Source organism: Ovis canadensis, chromosome 1 (genome assembly GCF_042477335.2).
Source record: "Ovis canadensis isolate MfBH-ARS-UI-01 breed Bighorn chromosome 1, ARS-UI_OviCan_v2, whole genome shotgun sequence".
NCBI lineage: Eukaryota > Metazoa > Chordata > Mammalia > Artiodactyla > Bovidae > Ovis > Ovis canadensis.
The window spans coordinates 97,179,057-97,206,595 of NC_091245.1; the positions used below are offsets into that span (position 1 = coordinate 97,179,057).

At 45.7% G+C, this 27,539-nt stretch overlaps 1 protein-coding gene across 1 annotated transcript in view; it reads right to left on the minus strand.

The window, feature by feature from the left end:
- Positions 1–24,921, minus strand: part of TBX15 (T-box transcription factor 15) — a 125,135-nt gene extending 100,214 nt beyond the window's left edge. Inside the window, exon 1 of the mRNA XM_069602310.1 lies at positions 24,231–24,921. Within this exon, the coding sequence (XP_069458411.1) occupies positions 24,231–24,435 (205 nt within the window). The 5' untranslated portion in view covers positions 24,436–24,921. The remainder of the gene's footprint in view (positions 1–24,230) is intronic.
- Between the last annotated feature and the right edge of the window lie 2,618 nt (positions 24,922–27,539).

Genomic DNA, 27,539 nt, shown 5'->3' on the forward strand with positions numbered 1-27,539 from the left:
ACAGTCATTTTAGTTCAGTTCAGTCACTTAGTCGTGTCCGATTCTTTGCGACCCCATGAATCGCAGCACACCAGGCCTCCCTGTCCATCACCAACTCCCAGAGTTCACCCAAACTCATGTCCATCGAGTCAGTGATGCCATCCAGCCATCTCATCCTCTGTCGTCCCCTTCTCCTCCTGCCCCCAATCCCTCCCAGCATCAGAGTCTTTTCCAATGAGTCAAATGAGGTGGCCAAAGTATTGGAGTTTCAGCTTTAACATTAGTCCTTCCAAAGAACACTCAGGACTGATCTCCTTTAGAATGGACTGGTTGGATCTCCTTGCAGTCCAAGAGACTCTCAAGAGTCTTCTCCAACACCACAGTTTCAAAAGCATCAATTCTTCAGCGCTGAACTTTCTTCACAGTCCAGCTCTCACATCCATACATGACCACTGGAATAACCACTGCCTTGATTAGACAGACCTTTGTTGGCAAAGTAATGTCTCTGCTTTTGAATATGCTCTCTAGGTTGGTCATAACTTTTCTTCCAAGGAGTAAGCGTCTTTTAATTTCATGGCTGCAGTCACCATCTGCAGTGATTTTGGAGCCCAGAAAAATAAAGTCTGACACTGTTTCCACTATTTCCCCATCTATTTCCCATGAAGTGATGGGACCAGATGGGACTAAAACCATGATCTTAGTTTTCTGAATGTTGATGGTTTAGTCAAAATGGTCAATCAGGCAAACAAAACCCAAAGTTATGATTATTCCATTAACTACCATGCAAATACTTTATTATTATTATATATAACTATATAGGATTGCAAGGTGAGGGTGGTGTGAGGACTGCAGATAACAGCCTAAAGACAGATTCCTGATTTATAGGAAATGCTAGGTCTAGTCAAGAGGACATGTGAACAACTGTATCCAGTATCGCCATGACCATATTCTATTAGAGGTACTGGAGAGATGCCATGGGAGAAAAACAAAAGGACTGACCCCGCGATGCTTAGAGGATCAACCTCCAAATACAGACTCACTGACTACCTAGGGATACAGACAAGCGACAACTGCTCACTAAACTACATATCTATTTGTTAAAGAATCTGCAAGTAATTAACAGCGATTTTTTGTAACAGAAATGTTAACATATTTGTTTAATATTGTTTGGATTTAGTCAAATCTCTCATTGAATAATTTCAAAACTAAAGGACCCAAAATGACCCCACGATTAGTAGTCATTTCAGATTTCACGGTGGTAGGGACACCGAGTAAAAACTAAAGAAATGACCTGTCAGTAGCAGCATTGTTAGGCAATATTTCAATCAAGATAATGTCAAATAATATGTTTACCACCATCAAGCCCAGGGCTTATGTTCCCCATATGCCTAACAGACAGAGCTGTATTCCACCAAAACAGCAACTCATCCACCAATTCAGTGGATCCTATCCATCAGTTAAAAGCAGAAAAGGGACAAAGGGAAGATAAAATAGACAAATCAGTTGTTTAAAGCCATGGAGACAAAAGAAAAGGTTAACCAAATGTTTCATTTCCAAACCTGTGTTGCATTCGGCTTGGTGCTTCATTCAGCTCTAAACATCTTTCTAAGAGTTGCAAATGTTGGGCAGAGCTCCCTGAGTTAACCTGCATAAAATTAAATTTAATTCTAATTTAATTCACTTCCAGAATAGTATTCTGTTGCCAATATTAAAACCCTGAAGGAGTTTCATTTTCCATGACCTCTATAAAATAACAAGTTGTATTTGCCACAACCAGAAAAACATCCTGAGCCTCATTTGCCTAGGGAGCCTGTAATCAGATCTTACTTTACTGCCCCACGTTATTTCAATAGCCACAAGTCATTCCTATTAAAACAGAAAGTAATTTTCTGTCCTTGCTACAATAACGAATGTTCTCAGTTATGACATTTATTTGGGTGCTGGCAGAACTATTACAATTGCTTTAAAAATACAGGGTCCAGAGCCCTCATTTAAGATGCTAAACATGTACTAACCAGTCCCTTGTCACCTAGGCATTCCTAATGAAAAGACAGTGGTAGAGAACAGTAGTTTCCATACCTGTTGCCTGTAAAAATCATCTGAGGACTTTTCTAAAATACAAGTTTCACCCCCTCGTCCTCATCCAGATATTCTGAAAGGAATATTTGGATTGGAACCCCTGAATCTAGCCTGGTAACGTACCCTTCAGGTACACTGGGCAATCAGCCCCAGTGTAGAACTTTGCTGGGTGTGTTGTGTCATTAAAAGAACCAACTAGGCAAATCAGAGAAGAAAAGTTGATGATAATGAGGGCTGAATAGTTTCTGGACAAATCAAAGAAAGTTGAATATGGACTAACTAAGAGTATATCAAGAAATTAGTATCAACCATGTTATATGTGATGATGGCATTGCATTTAGGTCAGAAAATGACCCTTCTTTTGAGGTCTACTCAAGCACTGAAGAACTTTGCTGTAAAATGACATAAAGTCTGAGGTTTGCTTTAGAATGCTCCAGCCAAAAAGTAGAAATAAAGATGGGGACAAGCAAAAATATTGGTGGTACTGAAGATGGATGATGGGTTCATGAAAGTTCATGGAATTTTAAGGTTGAGAAATTTTCATAATAACATGTTTTTAATTATCTGAAACAGAACAATAATAACCACCAGAGCCCATCTCTACCATACAAGTCTATTTTCCACAACCTCTGAAAGACAGCTGATTGGCATGCTGCATTCTCTCCCATTCTCCATGGAGAAATAAGACTGCAGAAAGGATAAATGATTTACCTCCATTGCCAGTTGCCTGTTACCAACAGTAGGTGCCATGTTTCCTTTAGAGGAGCCTTCCATTCAATATCCTAACTATACACATGGAATTAGGGCTTTTCCCTAATCATAATTTAAGCAATGTTTAGAGGCTGACCTTTGTGAAATATTTTAAATTTTTCTTTAAGAAATTATCTGAAAATAGATGCTGCTATTTCAGTTAGAAATACACTGAATCTCTGAGCATGGTAATGTAGGGAGGTCAAATGTAAGTCATCAAGTATACAAAACGGGTCCATTTTCAAGTGTCAACAAAGAATACAGAATTGGTTATAGGAAGATATGACTTACTTTTAGCAAATTTGGTATATGAAAATCTAGCATTACCAATACGATAGGAATTTGTCTTCATTTTATCTATGGATTTTTTTTTTGTCCTCATAGCATTTCATTCTATAACACCTATAAACAACAAACATCCTTTGAACTTTGAAAAGTAAGTATATCATTCAAAGAGTCCATGTACACATTTGGTGAAAATTCATGTACCTCAAAAAATATACAGCACCTAGCTGTAAGTCCCAGTGGTTAAAATTAAGTATAAATGTATTTACAAAGACTACTCAGATATCAGAGGAGTTGGTGCTGATAAGACTTTATGCTAAGTAAACAGGCTGTTTTGTTGATGCTGCCAGATTAAGAAGAAAAGACCTAGAAGCTCTAAAAGCATAGAAACTACTGAACAATTTGAGGGGTTGCTGGTTCTGGTTTGACCTTCTGAAAAAAGAGTGTTGGTGCCACGCTTCCCATCTGTAGAGAAGCATGTGATGTGGATGTTGGATTACAGTCTGTAAAGAACATGGTCCCTGAGCCAAGTACAGGGAGCTTCACTGTTTGCCCAGATTCCCTGCCAGATAACAACACGCAAGCTTCAAATTCAATCTTGAGTTACTGGGTGTTTCAAGCTTTTTTGGAAAGAATAAATGTGTGTGGCTTAAAAGTCAGTTTTTGGATTGCCCTGAGACAAAATAGCCCGAATGTCATAATCACTATATCACCTAACAGGGATGGTTAACAAGATCTGGGTTAAGCTGTCTGGTGAGTCATGAAAGGCAAATGACACAGCAATCAAAACACCTCTTTTCCCAGAGTATGCGCACCAAGTCCCTGAGCATCCTGGACAACTGTACTCACCCTCTGTACCTAGTGCAGCTCCAAGGAGAGGCCTCTCCCAGAATCCTGAAATTCAAGATCATCCCACCTTCTCCTTCACTTGATGGGGACAAAGTCTTTCCAGTAAAACTGGAAAGAACTCCATCTGTGTGAGTATTAAGGGACTATGCAGCGGTGACCTTCTGGGCTTACTATCTATAATTATTGATCCTGACCTTCTGGACTGTGAGAGATATAAAGGGAAGCTTAACATTCAGTTAAGGATCAGGATGTCTATAAATGAGTAATGAACTTTTAAACCTCATATGGGCAGCACATACCCATCAAGATGCACTTCAGTGTCTGAAGAGCCCAGCTGTCCTTCAGAGATATGCAAATATGATACCTCAAGACTGACAACTAGATCTTGGTGAGATCTCCTGGGTACCCCTCCTAAGTCTGAGTTCCTGGGTCACATTCCCTTTCTAAAGAGGATTCAGAATAAGCCTTAGGTTGGAATGTTGGAATCCCAAAAGATAACCAACATTTCCTAAAATCTGTTGGCTACTAACATTTAGGGACCCACAAACTCATTTTGAAGAAGGATCTTCATGATTCAGGAGCAAAGATAGTCAACTAGAGGAAGACAGACTCAAAGTCATCCTGCTATTTACATATAAACCATAATTCAAAAAGATACATGCACGTCAATGTTTATTGCAGCACTATTTACAATAGCCAGGACATGGAAACAACCTCAATGTCCATCAATGGATGAATGGATAAAGAAGACGCGGTCTATATATACAGCAGAATACTACTCGGCCATAAGAAGGAATGAAATGATGCCATTTGCAAAGATGCAGATGGACCTAGGCACTGTTATACCGAATGAAGTAAGTCAGAAAGAGAAAAACAAATATTGTATATTAATGCATATATGTGGAATCTAGAAAAACGGTACAGATAAGCTTATCTGCAAAGGAGAAATAGAGACACAGACAGAGAGAACAAAGATACAGATACAAAGAGGGGAAGGGAGGATGGGATGGATTGGGAGATCAGGATTGACATATAAGAGACATAAGCAGTGAGAACCTACTGTATCGCACAAGGAACTCTACTCAATGTTCTGTGGTGACCTAAATGGGAAAGAAATCCAAAAAAGGGGTGGATGTGTGTGTGTGTGTGTACACATCTAGCTGATTTGCTTTGTTGTTAAGCAGAAACTGACACAACACGGTAAAGCAACTATGCTCCAATAAAATAAATAAATAAATGAACAGTGGAAAAGGTCTTTTTTCCCACAGCTTGGAGCTCAAGGCCTCAACTCACCTCAGGTCTGTCAGCTTTCATGTGAGTTTCTTTTCCTTCTGCTGTGTTTTAAATTTAATGATGGTTTGAAAGCCATGAGCGCTGCAGAACCCACGATGATACTGGGTCAGTCCCAACAGTCAGCTGCCACCATGAGCACAGTAAACCAAGAGGCCAAACAAAGACAAGTTGGGAGATCCATATTCTCTAAAGTAAGTTCCAGCCACACACGGCAGTGAGACAGGACATGAAGAATGAAAAGAAAGAGTGAAGTGAGGCTGTTTTTCTTCTTGACAGCCTGAGTCAGTTCCCAGACAGTATTAACGGTTTTATATGTGATTTGACAGGTACCAAGAAGTACCTGTCACTTATTCTATCTCAGTCCCTGACTCTTCATGATGATTATGCTTGTTCTGAAAAGTATTCTCAGAGCTTCCACACATCCACCTCTCCATCTTCCTCAAAAATTCCCTTGTGTCTCCAAGGGCTTTCTCCTTTTTCCTCCTGACAGTTCACCTTCATTCCAAGCACGGGACCGAGCCCTGAGCTGGGACCTCCTGCCAGTTCATTCATGTATTCCTGCTGCTCATGGAAGGAATGACTAGGAGAATTTCTATCACTCTGCTTCAGCTGAATCCAATGCTACTTTCTCAGGCAAACTTGTGCAATCTGTCTTTCATTTAGAGATATTTTTGTCCTTCTGTTTAACCCTGGGAGTTTTCAGATTGCCTTTTATTCTATTTCTTTTTCTCCCTTGCTGGGCAGAAAGCAGAGGCTGCCATGGACATAAGACCTGAGACACATACAGTAAAATGAGGCAGTTACTCCTAAAAACTAATTGGGCTTCCAAATGCTAATGCCTGGTCAGAGAGAGCTCTGAAATAGACTTCAAGCAGACAGCACTGGGTAAATCCTAGCTACAAAAATGTCTTGTTAATGGGACAACTAGAAATTCTTTCCTTCTCACTAAAATCTGATGATTTTATCTCCATTAAAGACAGAGACTTAAGAGTATAAAGATATCAACTCACATGTCCAAGACTACACCTAAAGGCAACTGGCAGACACCTCAGGTTGTTCTCCAGGAGGATCCAGAAGCCAAATCATCTCTAAAGTGGCTGTTGTGCTTACCACAACCCTCACTAAAGTTTGACAACTACTGATTCAGTTTAGCAAATGTTCATGGAGACCTAATAGGGATTCAAAGATGAGAGAGACACAGAGCTCTCCAGGGTTTTCCAGTCTAGTTGGCTTACAAAACAAATATGCCATCCAAAAAGTTATCACTCAAGGCAAAATGTGTTAAGTGTCATAATAAAGGTACAAAGTATTGATTTTTACAGGCTTTGACTTTACCTCTTATTCTTTAACCACTTTTAAAATGTAGAAAAGACCAATCAAAAGTACTGTGAGAGTGTACAAGCGCGTGCATGTGCACAGAGAGGGCCACAGAACAGAGAGAAACAAAGTCACTGTCTTCTTGGCTGAAGGCATCAACTGTCCAAGTGTAAAGGTTAATGCCAATCTAACAGGATAACAAGAGGATAATAGGTATAAATGCTGTTAAGGCAAGAAAGAGCTACATTCAAATTACTGCCCAGCTCAGGAATAGAGACACAGACATACAGAATGGACATGTGGATGGGTTGGGGGCGGGGGGCGGTGCAGGATGAACTGGGAGATTGGAATTCACATATACACTACTACTTTATGTGTAAACTAGATAGAGGAAACCTGCAACATAGCGCAGGGAGCTCAGCTCGGAGCTCTGTGATGACCTAGGTGAGTGAGATGGAGGGGGTGGGAGGGAGATCCAAAGGGAGAGGACATACGTACGCATAGGGCTGATTAACATCGTTGCATAGCAGAAACCAGCACAACACTGTAAAGCAACTATACCCCAATAAAACAAACAAAAAAAAAAAAAACTAATTACTGCCCTGCTGGCAATGTGAAGCCTGCAGGAATTCTGTGAAACCAGAGGCAGAATGGGAGTCTTTCTCATAAACAGTCTAAATCAGGTTACTTGGGGAAGACCTCCCCTCAAGAGGAGCTCTGTGATAATGAAGGCCAGTGGGGGACCTCTGTATTTTTACCATCTTGGCTACACACTAGATAGTTGTAGGCTGTCTAAATGAGACTGCCTTATGACTATAAAATCACAGCAGCACATTGGCACAATTTTGAGAGGAAATTACAGACAGGCCCCTAAAAGAGGAGTTCCCTATAGTGGACTCCAAATGAAGATAAAATTGGTGACATCTGAGGAATGCATTCCCTATGGCAATACCCAAATTGTGCATGAGCTCTGCATGGATACATGTAATTTTCTTCTGAAGTCACCCTATGTTTAAATCTGTACATCATGCCAATTAACATTTATATCAAATTATTCTTTTTCATCTTGGAATATTCCTGTTACATTAGATGCTTAGGATAGGTCTCAGAAGCAGTATGAACTTTTTTAAGAGGAAATTTTAGGGAAGGAGAAGGCAAAAAGTACTCAGAACAGAAGGAGGAGCGGAAACAACTGCATGGAGAATGATAAAAAGGCCTCTGTCCAGAGGAATTGCAGTATTCCAAAAAGAGATCTTACTCTTTGGAAGGAAACTTATGACCAACCTAGACAGCATATTAAAAAGCAGAGACATTACTTTGCCAACAAAGATCACTCTAGTCAAGGCTCTGGTTTTTCCAGTGGTCATGTATGGATGTGAGAGTTGGACTGTGAAGAAAGCCAAGCACAGAAGAATTGATGCTTTTGAACTGTGGTGTTGGAGAAGACTCTTGAGAGTCCCGTGGACTGCAAGGAGATCCAGCCAGTCCATTCTAAAGGAGATCAGTCCTGGGTGTTCTTTTGGAGGGACTGATGCTATAGCTGAAACTCCAGTACTTTGGCCACCTCATGTGAAGAGTTGATTCATTGGAAAAGACTCTGATGCTGGGAGGGATTGGGGGCAGGAGGAGAAGGGGACGACAGAGGATGAGATGGCTGGATGGCATCACTGACTCGATGGACATGAGTTTGGGTAAACTCTGGGAGTTGGTGACAGACAGGGAGGCCTGGCATGCTGCGATTCATGGGGTCGCAAAGAGTCAGACACAACTGAGCGACTGAACTGAACTGAAAAAGAGATCTCCACTCCCATGTTTGTTGCAGGATTATTCACAATAACTAAGACCTAAAAACGCTAAGTGCACAGGAAACCATATTCAATACACTTTGATAAGCCATAGTGTAAAAATATGAAAAACATATACACGTGTATAACTTTGCTGTACAGCAGATAGTCACACAACTTTGTAAATCAACTATACTTCAATAAATTTTAAAATAAAAAAGAGAGGGACTTCCCTGCTGGTCCTGTGGGTAAGACTCTCAGCTCCCAATGCAGGGGGCCCAGGTTCGTTCCCTGGTCAGGGAACTAGATCCCACATGCAGCAACTAAGACCTGGTGCAGCCAAATAAGTGAATAAATAAAAATAAATAAAAGAAAGAAGAGTTCCCTGGTGGTCTAGTGGTTAGGATTTGGTGCTTTCACAGCTATGGCCAGGGTTCAATCCCTAGTCAGGGAGCTGAGATCCCATAAGGTGTGTGCCATCGCCAAAAAAAAAATAATAATGAAAGTAAAAAATAAAACGAAGTATCCATCAATGGATGGATAAAGAAATGGACATATACATATATATACCCATATGTGTGTGTGAATATTATTCAGCCAGGAGAAAGAAGGAAATCCTACCATTTGTCACAATGTGAATGGACCTTGAGGGCATTACGCTAGGTGAAATAAGTCAGACAAAGACAGATACTGTATGATCTCACCCATACATTGCATTTTCAAAAAGCTGAATTCATAGAAACAGAGTAGAATGCTGAGTAGCAGTGGTGGGGTGGGGGAATTTAGGAGATGTTAGTCAAAGGGTGCAAACTTGTAGAGAGAAGGTTAACGAGTTCTGGAGACCTAACACACAGCATTGTGATTATATTCAACAACACTCCACTATGTATCTCAAAGCTGAGATCAGATCTTAAATGCTCTCACCACAAAAGGCGGTCATCATGTTTCAGTATATAAATGTATCAGATCAACACCTTGTATAACTTGAACTTATGCAATGCGTATGTCATTTTTTTAAAAGTCAGCCTGTGCAAAGGGAATAGGGCAAGCAATGGAGATAAGCTAAGAAGGGTAGTTTGGGACAATGCTGTCTGACACTCACCAAAAGGTTTCTCATAAGAACACTGGAGAGTTTCTGAGTTCTCAACTTACCAACAGTATAACTATGAGCATGGAAATACTGAGCACTTTCCATAGGCCTGGCACTGTGCCAAGGACTTTGCATTTGTTATTTCACTTAACGCTCACAACAGCTCTGCAGCATGTGTTATTGCCCTCATTGCACACGGATGCGCTGGAGGCACAGAAGTCAGTCACTAACTTCAGGCTACACAGTCAGAACCACGTCCACCGGCCCAGTCTCCCTAACCGGCACCCCATGCTCTTCTCCACTGTACAAGGCTGCCTCTTTGGCTTCCATCTGTTATCTTGGTTTCCCACACTGGCTGGTTTCTTCAGATTCTAGGATATGAAGGACCGTCTGCTTTCTACAGAATTTCATACTCATGCCCCAACAGAGGCCATCCAATACAATACAGGGTTGGTACTCAGCTGGCAAGATGATGGATTGAAAACAGATCCTCAAAATTTAGGAAAGATGCTGGATGAAAACATCTCAAAAGTCTACCTATACACATGCCCCCAAATTGCCCTGCCTTAAAGCCAGACCTGTCATTCTCAACACTCACCAGCAATGAGCCACACAGCTGTACAGGCCTAACAATTTGGGCAGGAAAACAGACAGGCAAAGAAAAAGAAGAATGTAGTCAAGCCCCAAGGAAAAAATGTTAACATCCGGAACCAATTCGCCCACGCAGGCTGGGGAACCGTTACACCCAGCTCTCCATAACACCCCCCAGCCCTCCCTATACACACACATACACACACACACACAGAGTCACTCTCTAGGCCATGGTTTACTATTTGCTAGCTCCCACAGCAGTCAAACTGTCCTGTGTCCATAGGAAGTGCCTTCTCTCATACCTACCACCGAGTCAGAGTATCACAGAGATGCCTTAAATCTCTGTAATGTCACAGTCTAATCTGGGTAATGCACAGTTGCAGCAGATGGGATCTAACGTTCCCAGGATTAATGCTGGTCATGCAACCAGCGCTCCGAACACTGAAGGAACTGAAGGAACACTGAACTGGCCAAGGCCTGGCTGATTTCAGACCCTGAAGCATCTACATTTCTAAATGGGCGCATCTCATGGATGAAATCCAGCAAATCACCCAAGACTGCAGCATTCATCTCATCCTCTGCTACACTCTATATTTCAAGAGTTTGGCTCCACATGGGTTCCTTGGGAAAGGAAATGGGCCCAGAGATCCATATGCTTCTGTTGCTGTGAGAGCATATCAAATCTCATCAATCACTGCCGGCCCAGAGCAAGGTGGGCAAAAGGAGAAAGTAAAGCTTGAAAACAGAGATTGACTTGACATCTTTCTCTTTTTAGCTTCTAAAAGCCATTTTTCTATCACTGTTCACAATAGACAGAAATATGATAGACCTTACCATTAAAGGGCCAAGGGACACATTAATACTAAAGTCCACACACTGAAACTGGGGGTAGAGTTGGGGGATTCTTTTTCCTCCAAATCCCTGTTGGAGGCATCAGACTTCCTAAGAGAGAATGGTTACTTTGAGTGAAGGAGGGGGTGAGAAATGATGGAAAGACACTGAACAGGTCAACCAAAAACCCTTGAAACCCACTGCTAAGTTTCCTGAAACTCACTGCTTGGATCATACCCACTTACAGTGCGTCAGAAGAGTAAAGGAGTTCTGGGTTGTAAACGTTTATCGGGATGAGAGACTTCTGCAAATAACTGATCCCATACGGAACTAGACTGCTCTAAATAGAGCTGTTACAAAATAAATGAATCAGAGCAGTCACTCAGAGGTTAAAGTTAAAGCCGTGACTCTGAGAGCGAGTGTACTTGCTGTGGGTCCTCAAGGCAGTTTCCTAATCCTTGGGCATTAGAAAGAAGCCACTGTGGAAATCAGAATCTCCTCCTTTGTAAATTCAATCCATGGCAAAGGGATTTCAGCTGTGATTGCTGAGTTTGAAAAAAAAATCAACAGCACTTAGAAATGCACGAATTGCTTGTCACTGCAACTGATACATTTCTAAGCTGTTCCATTTTGAATCAATTACCAATAAGATTCCATCCATCCCATTGTGAATGGAGAAGGGAATGGGTAAAACAGAGCAGTTAAAGTTTCCCCTGAATTTCACTGCAGGAAGGAATTTAGGATGAGGAGGTTTTAGATAAAATTCAATATATAGCCACTGTATTTCAAACATTGAGATTTCTGTGCATTAAAGTCAAAGCAAGCCATGCTGAAAAGGCTGTATTTGTCCCATTCCAAAAACTATGGCTTATAAACTCAACCCTGAATTGCTGTCACAGAGGCTTCTACAGCAGGTATGAAGAAGGCATCTTAGGGGTTTGTTGTTAGTTGTTCAGTCACTAAGTCGTGTCCAACTCTTTGTGACCCCATGGACTGTAGCCCACCAGGCTCCTCTGTACATAGAATTTTCCAGGGAAGAATACTGGAGAGGGTTGCCGTTTCCTCCTCCAGGAGATCTTCCTGACCCATGGATCAAACCCAAGTCTCCTGCATCGCAGGTGGATTCTTTACCACTGAGTTACCAGGGAAGCCCACCTTGGGGCTAGAGGGACTTAAAACAGGAAAGGAAGATAGAGAACCAGAAACTAGAAATGAGGTCTCTCTCATTTACGATTTAACAATCAGTTTAGGGGAACAGCACAGACAGCAAACATAAGTTTCTATCTACAGAAGTACGAAGTTCTCTCTAAAGCACTGAAGAGTCATCCACAGTGGGGAGCAATACAGTCTAATGGTTAAGACATTGATTCTGGAGCCATGTGGAGCTGTGTTTAAACTCTGGCCCAGCCAGCTAAAATGAACTAGAGCTGTGTGCCTGTGGGCAAGTTATTTTCCTCATCTGCTGGCTTCTCAGGTGGAGCTAGAGGTAAAGAACCAACATCCCAGTGCAGGAGACATAAGAGACACAGGTTCAATCCCTGGGTCAGGAAGATCTCCTGGAGGAGGGCATGGCAACCCACTCCAGTATTCCTGCATGGAGAATCCCATGGACAGAGAAGCCTGGTGGCCCACAGTCCATAGGGTCACACAGAGTTGGACAGGACTGAATCGACTAAGCAGCATGCACACATCCTTTTCTGTAAACGGGGAAACAATTACTTCCCTTGGAGGACTATACAGTGTATAGAGTGTACACAGTAAAAGAACATGAGTAAAACCATCAGCATGGTGACTGGTACAGGGCCCACTCTCTAGCCATGAAAGCTCTTAACGGCTAGCACTGTGGGCATGCTGAGATAAGATGATGCCTGTAAGACTGGAAGTATGGAAACATCTGATCAAATGTGGAGCAGAGAGTCTTTTCTGAAGACCAAGACTTGCCTCCAGCCAGGGCAAAGCAGCTCCCTCCTCCAAATGGCCAGGCAGGACCTGGGTGCTGCCAGTGAAGGGCCCCAGCTCCTTGAAGGAGGGAGGCCTTGGGAGGGATCTTTTCTCTAGGAATGCACCTTCTCCCACTGTGGTGGAGAATCAATATAAACAAAGTCTGAGGTGTAGCTATTTTTTTTTAATAGTAAATGATCAAATCCAGCCTTCTGTTTTCCAGAAGGAAGAAAACTGTGCAAAAGGGTGCAGCCAGATATGAGTTCTCACAGAATGGCTGCATCTTCTTCCGCTTCACTGGAAAAAGACTTCCTAGTGCCTTCTTTCCCAACAGTCAGCTTAGTTTTAGGATTCCCTTTCATTTAGTCCCTTTACTCTCCCTCTCTTTAATTCAACCAAGCAGTACTTAAAAATCCTTCACAGCACCCTCAGCTCACTGGTTAAACTGGCCATTCTGCCCAGAATCCTGGGGTCCATCAGAAGACAGGCTTTACAAACAAAGCCTTATGAAGATGAACACTATTTCCTATATGATAAAACCTGACCTTTGGGGGATTTCTGGGCTCCAAAAACTAACCAAAGAGAAACACACAGGAGTTATTCCACTTCCCTGCATCCAGAAAGGCCCCTCTGTCTGCTGCCAGAATGGAGTTCCTGAAGAGCTGGTAAAGCTGAGGCTCCCCAGCCATAGCCCCTGCCCAGACCCTCTTCCTAACGTTTGCCAGCTGGCTGATCCCTACTCTTGAAAGCCCTCTCTCCCTCCCTCCAGTGCTCACTCAGGTGCTGGCTTTCTGCCTCAGTGGAACCCTGAATAGCAATGGCTCTCAAAGTTCAGTTTGATTTAAGCCACGCACACTTAAAATCCTGTTCTCTGTCTCCAACCATAGGCTATATACACCAAGTGGGGATCCCACTTCAAGTCCCAAACATCCCATTTAAAGCAAAAGACCAGGGGAGAGGGATACTGGCTATAGTAATTTACAATCTGCAACACTTTCTTATGTAAACTAGTCACTAACGTGAGTAATCACTATCAATTCAATTGATAGGAATAATAGGCACCATGCTAAATTCTTTTTTCTTTAAATGTGTACTATCTCATTTAGTCCTCACAACCACCTTCTGACGAACACATTTCTTACTACTGATGCAGAAACTAGGGTTGATAGAGATTAAGTAATTTGCCCAAGTGTTGGAACTAGGGCTCAGACACAAACTGTTTAACCCCAGAAACCTGAGCTTTTAACCTTTCTACAATCCACTCATTGTAACAAACTGAAACGTTAATAGAAGTAACCATCTCATTAGAGTGTTTTGAAAAATCTACATACATATATAATTGTTATATATAATTATTTGGAATATATATTGTTATATATCACATTACATTATTATACATAATATATAACAATATATATTTACACATATTACATTATATTGATAATATATAATTATATAACTTAGCACAGTGGCTGGTACATAGTGTTCAATAAATTGGTTATCATTGCTCTTATTGCATTATCATTATATTTTTATTATTTACTGTTTGCTCTGTGTCAGCCACCTGTACTGGGCTCTAGACATCTAAAGCAAAGAAGACAGCCCCACAGCAGTTTATAGGGCAACAGTGAGAGAGGATGACCAGTCAATCTAAAACTCCGTAACAACAGAAATTCTGCACAGGGGCTAGAGCAGCAGAGAATAGGGCAGCAACTGAGGTGGGGAGCTGTCACTGGGGTTCCAACTGTAGAAGTCTATAAGGAAATGAAGTCCCACAAGATAGAAACATGAGATACACTCCTCGGTGTGTCCTGGGCCCAGTTTTTTTGTCTGACCCTGCCCTCAAGTTCAGCAGCTATGAATAGAGGTCTTGAATGCTAAGCTGTCTTCTGATCTATCTTGTTGACAAGCGTTTTGCCTGTTACTAAGTCATCCTTTTAGCATTCTCACATCTCTGCCAGATCAAGATCTCGGCTTAGCAGACTGGACATGGAAAATAGTTACTAGTGCTTTCTGTCAGGCTCAAATAGAAATGAGGGGCAACTGATTCTTGCGGGGTGGAACCAGGTGGGAGGGTGGTCCACCAACTCAGTTTACCAGTGCTTAAGTTGCTTTTCTCAGTCTTCATTTTTTTCAAATCCATAGAATTTTTCCAGCTATTTCTGAGAATGGCATAAAAAATGTTAGAAGCAAAAATAACTTGTATTTCTTTTAAATTCAGTAATGCCATAGAACTCTTTTGGCTGGAGAGTCCTGGGCGTTCACACAAGCAACAATAGGTTACATCAAACACAAAGACTAGAAATCACTGATCCGGGACTTCTGAACATGTGATATTAATCTAAAAACTTTTCAAGAGCTTTATGGAAGCTCTTAATTCTAGCTATAAAAATCTTTTTTTTTCTTTTGGTCTTATGTTGCTATTACTGTTACTTTCTACAACTGCAGTAAAACTTCCCTCATTCCAACAAAGTAAAGGATGAGTCAGTTCAGTCGCTCAGCCACATCGGACTCTTTGCGACCCCATGAATTGCAGCACTCCAGGCCTCCCTGTCCATCACCAACTCCCAAATGAGTCAAGTGATAGCTAAGTTGTATTAGGAGGAAAAAATAAAAAAAATTTTAAGTTAACAGGATTACAGAATCTTATAGCTAAAGGGGCCTCAGGTGTTATTTAAGCCTCTCTCATATTTCATGAACCAGGAACCAAGGCCTCATCAGTGGCTACGAACCAACTTTAAAACTTTTTTTTTCACCATTTATATGTCTGCCTTTAAAATCAATATCCTCGGTTCCAACATTAATAACAAAAGCTTGCACTAGAATCTAGTCTAATTTAAGTAAGTGTAGCCCACTTCCTATCTTAATACACGGATATAATCTAGAATACAAGGGCCTGTGTCGAATGTAGTATAGTGAAGACTCAAAGATAGCCATGGAAGCAATTAAGGTTTCTGAAATGTTTCACAATTCAGTATTCCTCTGCAAGCTTGCCTATACAATTAATTTTCTACCTAAGACCTTTCTTTTCATATACAGTGCATAGATATATAGATATATATACACAGAGCCCTTCTCCAGTTTTGCTGCAAAGAAATCAAAGTATTAGGCTTCTGAATTAAGGAAGATTTGTCATTTCCAGGGAGAGCATTGCTGCATTCACAACCACTTACCGGCCCAAATGCTTGCCCCTCCCCACTGTGAAAAGCGAGTATTTTTTAGTAACAAGAATGGGAGGCCTCAAACAGCCAAGTCACCCATCCACTAGGTTACAATTCTGGGCCCTGGGGCCTGCTGTGATTGACGCTTGGGAACCAGGATGCCTCGAGGCGGGACTTCCCTCGCAGCGAACGCTCAGCTCTTGAAGGGAAGCCATCTGGCTGGCTTCTTGCAGAATATAGTCATTTCTCAATCTACTTAGTAAAGCTGAGTGATTTCTTTGCTTTTCTGAGAAACGCATTACTTCATTGTTTCAAATCTCCAAGAACAGCATGAAGAACAATTGCCTGCTGTCCCTTTGTCTCGATGGGCAATGCCGGCTTCCTGCGAAGAGGTATCTCTGCAGTTATGAGTCCCACGCATCCGGGAATCATCTGCGTTTCGAACCGACAAAATGACTTTCCTTTTTAACGGGCTGGTGATAGTGACTGACCCTAGAAATCACCCATTTGGAAATGGTTAGGGATTTTAAAACTCTACGAGCCGAGGGCTTCTTGGTTTCTAATTGCTGATGTTTGAAGTGCGTTTGATTCCCCGAAAATGTGTTTAGCCTGATGAAAGCAAAAGCTCAAACTCCCCCAGGGCGCGAGGTGTAAGATCCTTGGATCCAGTTTGGTTTGAAGTTGGGTTGGAGTTCCCCGCCACCACGCCTCCGATTTTTCTTTGGGAGGGGTAACGAGAATCTTTCATCAAAGCCCTCCTGATTACCCCCACTGCCCGCGCATCCCTCCAGGATGTAAGTAGAGCTGAGAAATGCACCCACCATCCCTCAGTATGCCGGCCCTGGTTTCAAAGGCCCGGCGGCAACTGCGGGCCCACGGATCGGCCAGGCCCATCCTCGAGAGCCGGAGCAGGGAACCCCGGGCCGCGCGCCCCGAGGCCCGGCCGCCGCTCCCTCACCGAGGCGGCCGAGACCCGGGCAAGGAGCGAGGGGCGGAGGGCCGGCAGCCGCGACCGCGGCCCAATTCGCCGACTGGTGACAGTCACCCGAGGGGCCCTGGTTTCCCAGGGATGGTTTCACATTAAGAGATGCAATCCCAATGCCTTCCTCAATGAAAGGTCATCTGAATTTTTTTTTTTTAGGGGGTAAAAATGAGCGACCGAGGTGTGTGTAGGAGGTTGGAGGAAGGGAAAAGGATGCGGGGAGGTGAGGGGAAAGTCAAGGGGAGCTAACTGCTTTCCAAGCCCCGGTCTGGGAATTTTGACGTTACGCCCTGGGCTGTGGGACGGCAAAAGAAAGGCAGAAGGTGTTCGAGGTCAGAATTTTGGTTCACCCGATGGAGAACTAGGCACTGAATTCTAAGGATCCAGCTAGGTGTATAATGATGATCTTGTAAAGGGAACTCTACTGTTATCTGAAGCGTTTTGGTTTTTAAAAGGCTACATTAGGAGATTACTCCTGCAATCCACAATTAGGGGGTTGATGTTTTGTTGTTGCAATCCTCTAAAGTGTGTGACAATTGGGAAACAGCTCAGCAAAGATACTGCAGACAATAGGACAAGATTTGAATATATTTCCTATATTAAATTATTTCCCCCAAATCACAGTGTTTCTCTCATGATTTCTATTAACCATCATTATTATCCAGACTTCTCTTAGTGGTTCCCTTAACTCTCCTCTTGGGAGAAGGTGAAATTACTCGAATACAAGGCAGCCTCTGTCCATCCAAAAGGAAGATGGCATTATTCACAAAATAAAGAAAATTTTAGACATTTAGAAAAAATTTCCACTCTCCTTGTTCTTTTCAATTACACCTGCACACTCTCATTTTCTGGTGTTTTCTTTTAGCCTTTAGTCAAAATCACTTAATTTGAGAGTTAAATAAAATTTCCAGTAAGTGTAAGTTTCAGGTCTGGGATACTCTTGAATTGTCAAAGGATATTTAGATATGACAAAATCTCTGGCCCCCTAGATTTTAGATATTCCCAGTTTGTTAAACTGGCTCCAAACAGAAAAAAAAAAAAAAAAGGCAGTTTCTTTTCTCTGAAATTTTATCTATGACCTATTCAGAACTTGATGTTCATGCATAAATTTGTATATAAACACATGCAAATTTTATAGAACAAAAAGTAGTGATTTCAAGGCCTATTTTCACTTCTGGCATCAAAAACTCATCATCAGTTTGTAGTCAGTAAAAATGTCCTGCCCTGCCTCAAAGTGAAGCCATTAATGGCAGGGAATAAATGTTGATTTGTTGTCACCAGTTGCAATTCCCCACCTCTTTCCATTTCACCTCCGGTCCTCCCTACTGAGTCTCATTTTCCACCCTGACACTTAGAACAAGGGCCTCACTTAAATTAACTAATGATTATCCATGCCCGGAGAAGTGTAAACAGACCTTAATCTTTAAATTTGCTAATTGCTCTAACCAGTATAGACCCCTGAGTATCTCAGTCATGCACATATAAAATTCAAATCTCACTAGAAAACAGAAAAGACAAAGCAAAAATAAATCACCTGGATGAGAGGAAGAAGGGGAAAAGATTCCACGTTCCATCAGCTCCCTACTTTTCTCTGTGAAAAAATATCCCCAAAAGTTAAAACTTAAAAAGCCATTCAAATATTCTCCCCTTGCTTAACTACTTTGTCTTTTGGGAGTAAGAAAGCAATAACCAGTTACACCCTTGAACAATCCTTGGACGGATTTCTGCATTTCCAGAAAGGAAAGTGAAATGCCAATCTGTTCTTTATCCCTGTGGAATTTGCACAGTTCAGCCTGGCTTTAAAAAAAAAAAAAATCTACCATCACCTAGTGAAGAAACTTCCAGATTTAAGAAGTAATCATTTTTCTCCTGGGGTATGAGAAATAAACTTCTATTACAGTCCATAACCAGGATCCCAAAAAAGTGCTCTCATCTTATTAATATTATAATTTTGGCAATACAGAAAAGGATTGTGACAGACCTGGAATATTTCACTCTTTAATGCTAGTAATGCCCTTAGGCTTGGATGAACAAAATGTTTCGGTCTTCTGAGCCAAAATGTATTTGTCCCTCCCTCTTTGTGGCCCAAAATGAAGGATTCATGATGAGGGACTTGCTTCCATTAAACTTGTCCACACAAAGGAAATTATACAAATAAATCGGGGAACACAAACCACCAACACCCAATCATTTCAGTTTTAGCTCCCAGGTTAAGCATTTCATACCATTTTTGGCTTGCTCCTCACGTGCCGGGTATATTAATTAAATATGCTAAGCTAATTTTCTTTAATAATTAAAAGATGTTCAAGACACCATTTGAAGTAATGGGGGAACGCACAGGAAATGGCAGCCGATATGCAGATATGTATCAATATAATTTAGATCCAAATTCCACTGTAAGAAATTTAATTCCCCTTTCTGCCTGCATGAACGTCACCTCGTGAACTTTTCTTTCTGGGAATTTTTGCGTATAAAATCAGGAAATCCAAAGGCGCTAGTTCTGAATCCAAATAAAGTGTTCTATAAGGAAGAGCGTTGGGTGGGGCGTGGAAGACGCGAATTCAGAATCGCTGCGCACCTATGTTGTAAGCTGATCTGTCCAGGAAAGCCTTCACCGCCCATTAGGCTTGCGCTCTTCGGGCCGGTCTCCGAGAGGCAGAAACCAGCCGGGCAAGGGGCTGCCCTGCACCGAGTAGCGGTGAAGCCAGAACACCGCCCTGCCCCACCCCATCTCCCGCGCGCGCGCCTTCCACACGCTTTACACCCGTTTCTGAACCTCCCTCCCCTCAAGTGGAAGTGGCGGGATACAAAGGGGCGACCTGCGGAGGTGCAAACCACAGCCCAATCCACTTTCCTTCCACCACAGTCCAAACTCTGGGCATCAGGATTTCCTCCACTCCCTGTCCTCCTCACTATCCTCGAGCACTTTGCTCGATTCATGGGATAAAACGCGTTACAATAATCTCCTTCCGAGTGCCTTCCGTCTTACAAATCACGCCAGGACTGGAGTTTTACGCAGAACGTCTCCATTCCCTTCCCCACCGTTCTGGGGACACTGCGGTGAGCTCTCCCAGACCCGTGCAAAAAAAGCCATTTGACAGTCAGCAAACCACCATCCTAACCCGGCCTACCCCTTCATTCCCTTTCGGATTCGTGACAAAAGGTCATTTACCAAAGAGGCAGCCACAGTGGAAGACTGTTTTGACCTGACACCCAGGTCACGTTCAGAAGGCCCCACACTTGGCTCCTTTGCAGGGCGCAGAGCCGGCACCTCTAGGCCTGCACGGGTGTCGGGACGCACGCATCACCGAGGAACCGGAGTTCTTCCGAAGAAAGACCTTTAAGCGTCTTGCGCTGCGCGCCTCCTACCCTTACACTAGGGTCCAAGCCTCGGCCTGCGCCCTGGCTGGTGCTTGCTTTGCACAAGTATATTCTCCCCCACAGTCTCAAACGCATCGCTTTTCCTGTTACTTAAACATAAGTGAAGAATCATTTCCTCTGTTTTGACCCTTGTATTTCCATATTGCGGAGAGGGGGAGTCGGTTAGACGTGTGAGGACAGGATTAAAATCTTGGAGTTCTACTCTGAGCGAACAAACCATAAACTGGCAGATTAATTCCCGCGACAACTTAATTTTGATAATTCGAAGGAAGCAAGGGCCCTGGGAACTCCGAGGGCTTTTTCTTGTCTTATTCTACCACAGGTTGCGCAGCCGGCCGCCTGGGAGAACGCGAGCGCCTGACGTGAGTGCACGTGTGCGTGCGGATCTCCCTGGCGTTACTGGGTGTGCCTGCTTTGTGTGCCCACCCGCGTGCGTCTCCACCTCCTTAGGCCGCCGCCGAACGCCTTGGCTGCAGAGGCTCAGGCCTACGGGCTTCGGAGGGGGAAATCCCTTCGCAGAAGGTTTAAATTATTTTTCTCCGCGGGGGATCGGGCTTCGGTCGCACTGGGCTGTGGATTTGGGCGGGAAAGGCCCAAACCGGAGCTGGGGAAGCCGGGCGGAGCAGAGGCTGCGGTCCGAACGCAGATGGCGCCGCCGCGTGCCTGAAATATACTTCCAAGGCCGCAGCCGCCGGAGCAGCTGTTCCCGGCGATCCTGGCGCGAAAGTTTCCTCCGTTGCTGCTGTGTGAGAGGCGGGGGGCAAGCCAACCCGAGAGCCAGGCTTTTCGGAGACGAGTTTTGAGACCCTCCCCAGCCCGCAGAGGCTGAATTTCCTGGCGGCTTCTCCGAAAGACTAGAGCTCTGGCCTGGGTGTGAAAATGAGGGTACCTCGCAGGCCCTCCTCCAGGGCCCTGAGGGCCTCAGGGTTTGGGGGAGGGGGGGAACCACCAGGCTTGGTGGAAAATTTTGAAATACATACTGTGTGTCCTCTGATGTGTGAAGACCTACAGCAAGCAGGCCGGGCCGGTCCCCCGCTGCTGCAGGTTGGCGCCCCAGGCTGCGGGCGCGCTCGGCGCCAACTAAAGCCAGCTCTGTCCGGACGCCGAAAGAAAAACGGGCTGTGAAAAAGCAAAAGCCACGTCTTTGAGAAAAAAAAAAAATAATAAAAGCTGAGCATTAAAATCGGACCCCTAAGTTACCTGTAGATCCCGGGATTTTGAGGGAGGGCTGAAAATGATGGTACGGGTCAGAGAGGGGTATGGTGAGAATGATAAATACAGCTGATCCAAGGCGGGTGGCCAGTGTACGCGTGCATGTTTGTTTAATCCCCCAGGCCCTTGGTAATATTCTTGTCGTGGTGCGGTTTTTTCCTGTTCCTGATTTCTCTTCGGCCTCGGGCAGCTGAGCCCCACAGTGAGTCCAGCCCCTCTTGTGCTAATTGGGAGAAGAAAGTTTAAAGACAATGGCAAGGCCCAGCCAGGCAGAGACACGGCCCTGGGCATGATGGGAGTCCCTGCGCCCCCTTTCCCGGCTCCACCATACACATCTTTACATGTGGCCCTGCCTTTGTATTGTTAGGGGTCTGTATTAGAGACAGAAAGAAAAGTCTAAAAGGAACCCCAAGCCCTCCAGTGTTACCCTCCAGGCTCAAAGCCCAAAGCTCTGCCTCCTCCACTCCCCTGACTGCGAGGCCTCCACATCAGAGCGCACTTTGAATGAAAGATCTGTTTTTCATCCTACATCCTGTTTGTCCTGGTCCTAAGAGTCTTGGCCACTGCAGGGACCTTGGAGATTCCCCTGCTCCACCACCGAACAAGGCTCAGCAGGATGCAGCCCGGCTCTGAAGAAGGCGCGTCCAGTACTCTTGGCTTCTAGCTATTTCCTCCTCCTGGATCTTTGCCCCACAAACGTATTTCGTTTTCTCTAATCCAAAGGCCCTTTTTCTTTAAAAAAAAAAAAAAAAAGTTATAAAGGTAATGGGAACTCATTACCTCAACTCTCTGTCAGGTAAAGTTCGATATTAGGTCCTCAACCCCTATCCGTATCCTGGGGGATGGAGGAAACAGCATTCTGGACACCAGGTCCTCCTGCTCACATCCCTGAATTGGTCTCTCCTTGTTCCAAATCCCCATTTTTTCTCTCTTCATTATTTTCTGAGAAGAACTTCAGAAAGAAAACTGCCAGCTGAGTCCCCTATTATGATCCGAGTGTTGATCCTTTGGGGCATGCGACCCTACACCAGCTCCCTATGACCTGTATCCCCTCTCCCAGGGAAAAGGACCAGAGGACAGGACAGAGTGTCTGCATACTCAGTTAAGTAACTTCTCCCTTTTCCACCATAGCAAAAATAAACTAACCTCCCCAATTATGAGCTGTCCTAAGACCTGCAAGAACTTTCACTAAACTGTGTGTAGGCCCAAAGGAGATTTTGACAACAAATAAGTGCGGTGAGGAAATAGGGTCTGTCCAGAGACGGGAAACACATTAGCCACGCGTTCCTTTCTGGATTGCCCACACAGGGGTCCGCGTGGACAGGCACCCGCATCCAAATACAGGGAAAGGCTTGAGCGGACGAAATAAATCTCCTTTTAATTTTCTTTTCATCGACTAATAAAAATAATTCCCCAGCACTAAACCCAAATACCGTAACCGGCCGCAAGAACACGGAGAATTCATAAAACTCTGTCTCTGCAGGTCACCCGCTAATCGCGTTATTATTAGCCTCGGGAGCATGGAAATTGAACTGTCACTGCCGAAAGAGAAAATGTAAGCGACAGCTGTCTCTCCTTGGATCGGCCAGTTTTCCAGCCCCCAAGCTCCTTCCTGGGCCTCGAGCTGGGTCCCCAAGCTCGTGGGCCTGCGACCGCCCCTCATCTCTTTACGGTCCGCCGCCCCCTTCCGACTTGCAGGCGCTCTGACCCGAATCTACTCCCCAGCCCTAGCTGGTCAGCAGGAGCACCTCCAGAAAAGTTTTACGAATCCTGGCTGGAAAGTTTCTGAAGCGCTAAACCAAGCTGTGAGCGTAGCCTGAGTGTGTGTGTGTGTGTGTGTGTGTGCGCGCGCGCGCGCAAAATTCTTCCGACAACAGCTGTTCCCCCGGACTGTTTTGCACAGTTGAAATCTTGGCACTTAATACAAAACGTTAAGTTGTTCCCCGCCCCTTCTAATATTCTGTTAAAATACTGACATCGACATCCGCCCGGTGTTTTACATTTTATGTGCATATAACTGTGCATAGAATGCGTACAAATCCAACACATTACTGCACCGCTCCCCACAAATACACAAAGACGTGGGCTCTGAAGAGTGGCCCCGGGCGCAGCGTAAGGCGGCTAGCACCCATTCCTCTTTCCATAAATGCGGACGAAGTAGAAATATAATTGTGCTCCCTCGTCGCGGGGAGTAGGAGAAACACAACTTGAGTCCCAGAAAAGTTGGTGGGGGAAGGGAAAGGACCGAGGTTGCAGGCTAAATGGGACAAACGGCAATTTCCACCGGGGTGGACTGGACGGAGAATTCCGTGCCAGTCCTCGGAGCTCTCAGAAGCGAGTCCCAACTCCTCTCCGATCGGGCCGTTGCCTTCGATCCTCGCCCGTCTTAACCCCAGGGGCCTGCAGCCCTCTCAGCGGCGGGCATGGTGAACACTGCACTCTGCTCCCCAAAAGAGAAGGGGATGCGAGCAAGTAGGCCTTCTGTCTTGAGGTTGGCGACGAAACTGCAAGGCTCAGGCCAGTTCCCCCAAATTGGTTCCAGCGAATTTGGGGAAACCTCAAGGCATTGCGCAAAGAAAAAGAAACCGGCGTTGGAGTAAGACGGCGTCACAGTCAGGGCCTTCCTACTCGCCACTCTCCCCGCCGGCTGGCCGCCCCGCGTCCCCTCTCCGCCCGCCTCCCGCGTTCCGGCTCCACGCACTCACCCGGGTGAGGCTCCAGGCCGTGCGCACCCGCGTCCTCCGCGTCTCCGAGTGGGCCCGCGGGGCTCAGCGCCTCCATGGACAGGTCCAGCCCCTTCTCCTCCCAGTCTCGCAGCTTCCGCTTTTTATTTGAGCCGATCAAGGCTTCAACGGAGAAGGCATGTGCTCGCGAGCTCAGGGCGACTGCAGATCTTCTCCTTTCACTCATCTTAGCCGCCCGCACCCCGGCTCCCGCTCGCCCCCACTACAGAGGGAGCAGCCCGAGCCCTCACGCTCCGAGCGCCCACCGGGCCAGGCCCGGGAAAGGCGGCGGCGAGGTGGCCAAGACTGAGGCAGCGGCTCCGCGGGTCCTGGGCACCCTCCCCCTGCGCCCTGCACGGCCGGCTAGGACCGACGTCCTTGGCTGCCCCAGCCGCTAGGAACGTGCGCCCGGAGCGCCACCCGCTCGCTGCATGAGCGCCCGAGTCCTGCTTCCCACCCACCCGGGCAGGCGCTCACAGGCGGTGTAGACTGGACTTCATCATTTTTTTATTCTCTCTCCCTCCTCCCTCTCCCTTTCTCTCCTCCCTCTCCCTCTTCCTCTCTTGGTCTTCCCGTCCTTGCTCTGATCCAAACTTCTGGGAAACTTTTTTTCTAAATTCCTCCCTTCCCGAGGAGCTGGGGGCAGGCGGTGCGCTCCTGTCCGAGGGGCGAGGGAGAGGGAGGGGGGAGGAAGAGAAAGACTGAGGGAGAAAAAAAAAAGCCAGCCCCCAACCAATGGCGAAGAGGGAACTGGAGAAACCCTGAGAACGCGGGCCAATGAAAAGAGGGGAGAGACTGAGGCTCGAGCCAGGGCTCCGCGCTGGCTGTCCCCGGGATGCTCCTGGGCCGACTTTAACTCCTGGCTTCCCGGTCCCCCACGGTTCCTCGTGGAGGGAGGCGGGGGTGAAAGTCGAGGTCAGATCTGTGCCGTTACAAACTCCTGCAAGTCCCAAATTCATAGCTTTTCCTCGCAAATCTGCTAGGTCTCATAGTCGCTGCAAGCGTAGGGTCATTTTAAATGCGGAGCTGGAATTGAGGGGCTATGACAAAACGTCAACCTGTCCAAACACACCAGAAAACGATTCCAATAATCTCGCGTTTTGGCCCCTAGATGCTTTCAGATCTGCCAGTTCCCTCGCTTCACAGGCTCCTATTTTCCCGTTGAAAGATTTCTAAGCAACTCTGATTAAGGCGAAACGAAAGAAACAAACAAGAAAGCCTCGTTACTACCCAAGGTCTTGTAATTGGAAACATAAAGATCGCTGCCTCCTTCCAGCTCTACCTGGTAGAGAAGGTGACGTAGGCGCCCTCAAGGCGAGAGGCCGGCGGAGGGGCACCCGGCTTACCAAGCGCTCTGCAGGCGGATCCTGACTGTGCCCCCGCACGCAGCAAATCCTGTCCTTCCGTTCCGCGTGGATGTTAAACAGAGCTTCGCCTGCTCGGGGCGCTGGCTCTGGAGAACCCGCCGAGAGGGGCTGGGCGAGGGCAGACGGGACCTTCGACAGCGCAGACGGAGCTTTTTCAAAATTCCCTTCAAATCCGATCACCTCGGGAGCCCGGCTCTCCCCGCCCCACTGATCCTCCCTCCATCGTAAAAAAAAAAAAAAAAAAAAAAAAAAAAAAAACCTTTCAGGACAGCGTAGTTGTCAGGGATTTCTAAGGAACTTAAATCCAACACTTTGGGCCATCCTGATTTCACACGCTCCCTCCCAGGTTACGCTACTGGTCTCGGGCCGCTGGAGACCCCGAGCGCACGCAATTCAGCGCAGAGCGAGTTTAGAGGGGCCAAGAAGTTTATCCTGCCAAGCTGGCAAAAGTCTCGGATTTCGCGGAGGACGGCCCAAGCCACAGTCCGATCGTCCCAGCGCCCTGGTCCAGAGCTTCTATCCCAGCTCAAGAAAGAGGCAGGAAAGAGCCAGCTCCCGAATGCAAAGGGCAGACCGAGAGGCCCCAGCAGAAAACTCATGCCGACACCCAGGCTCTGAGCAGGGTCTGAACCCTAAAGCCTAGGGCAGAGGAGCCCACGTTGTTCCACAGCAGCGCCCCCAGCCCTCCCCAAGAATGAGCGCTGATCGGTCCTTCCACCTTTAGGGAGAGAAGGGAGGGTTTGTTGGACTTTTGAAACGCCACATTCCCCTCCTGACCACGGAAGAGCCAGGAAATCTAGTTCTTGCTATTACAGTTGGATGTGCCCTGGTTCTGGAGGCAACCATGTATGTCCTGAATGTACCTTGGGCCTCTCTTAGAGGAGAGAGGAAAAGGCCAGCTTTGGAGCCCCCTGCAATGGGCCTCCAGCATGGAGAAGATGAAGCTATCCCGTTCAGCCAGTGCAGAAAGAATAATAGAAAAGCCATCGGACAAGGATGAATCAGCTAGGCTTGGCCTCCTTAGCATTCCAGGAGCCTGCACCTCAGGCTTGGAGGTCCCTGAGCAGCACTTCAAACCCTGGGATCCAGCACTCAGCCCTTCAGCCTCTCCCACCTCACTGCCGGGCAAAATCCAGGGTGACCAGGTGCAGGGTCTCCTACCTCAATTCACCACTCAGGGTTGCTTTTAGGTGACCTTGCCAAAAGAGACCACTACCCGGGCTTCCACCACTTCCAGAGGTTGAGAGAAGGTAGGCCAGGAACCCGCAGTTACCTTCCCCTCACAGCTGAGACCTCTCTGTTGGTTCCCGATTCTGATGTCACCACCCTTGGCCAGCACCTGCCAGGATCACGCTGGGTGGAGTAGCAATGGGGCAGGCCTCTATTCCTTCCCAGCATTTTCCTCCTCCCCTGCTCCCTGTATGTTCCATCTCCCTCTGGTAGCCTCTTGCCTGCCTTTTTCTCACAGATCTCGTTTGGTTTGAGAAACCCAATGTGAACAGCAGACAGAGAGGCCTCAGCAGGTCTTTAGGGATCAGACCCTGCTCAGAGCCTGGGTGTTGCACCATAGGCCACACACCCACTCCAAGGTCATGAAAGTTTCTCAAAAAGAGGACATTTTTGTTATCCACCACCTAGATGCAGATCTAGAAGGTCTGAACGATGTAAATGTCCATGCACACATGTCCAAGAGTCGTACACAGAAAAATGAGAAAAATGAGAAAAATGAGAGGTGCCTTCAACATCCTGCAGTTGCACCCCACAGCAGAGCATATAATCTACACAAAGTTTCCAAAGGAGCTCCTATACCCTTCTTCCAGGTTGCACATGCGTTGCCTCACCCCCATCCCCCATACACATGTATTCCAGAGTTGTGGGTTAGGCCATTAAAACAAATTGGATGGTAACAAAGCCACACTCGTTT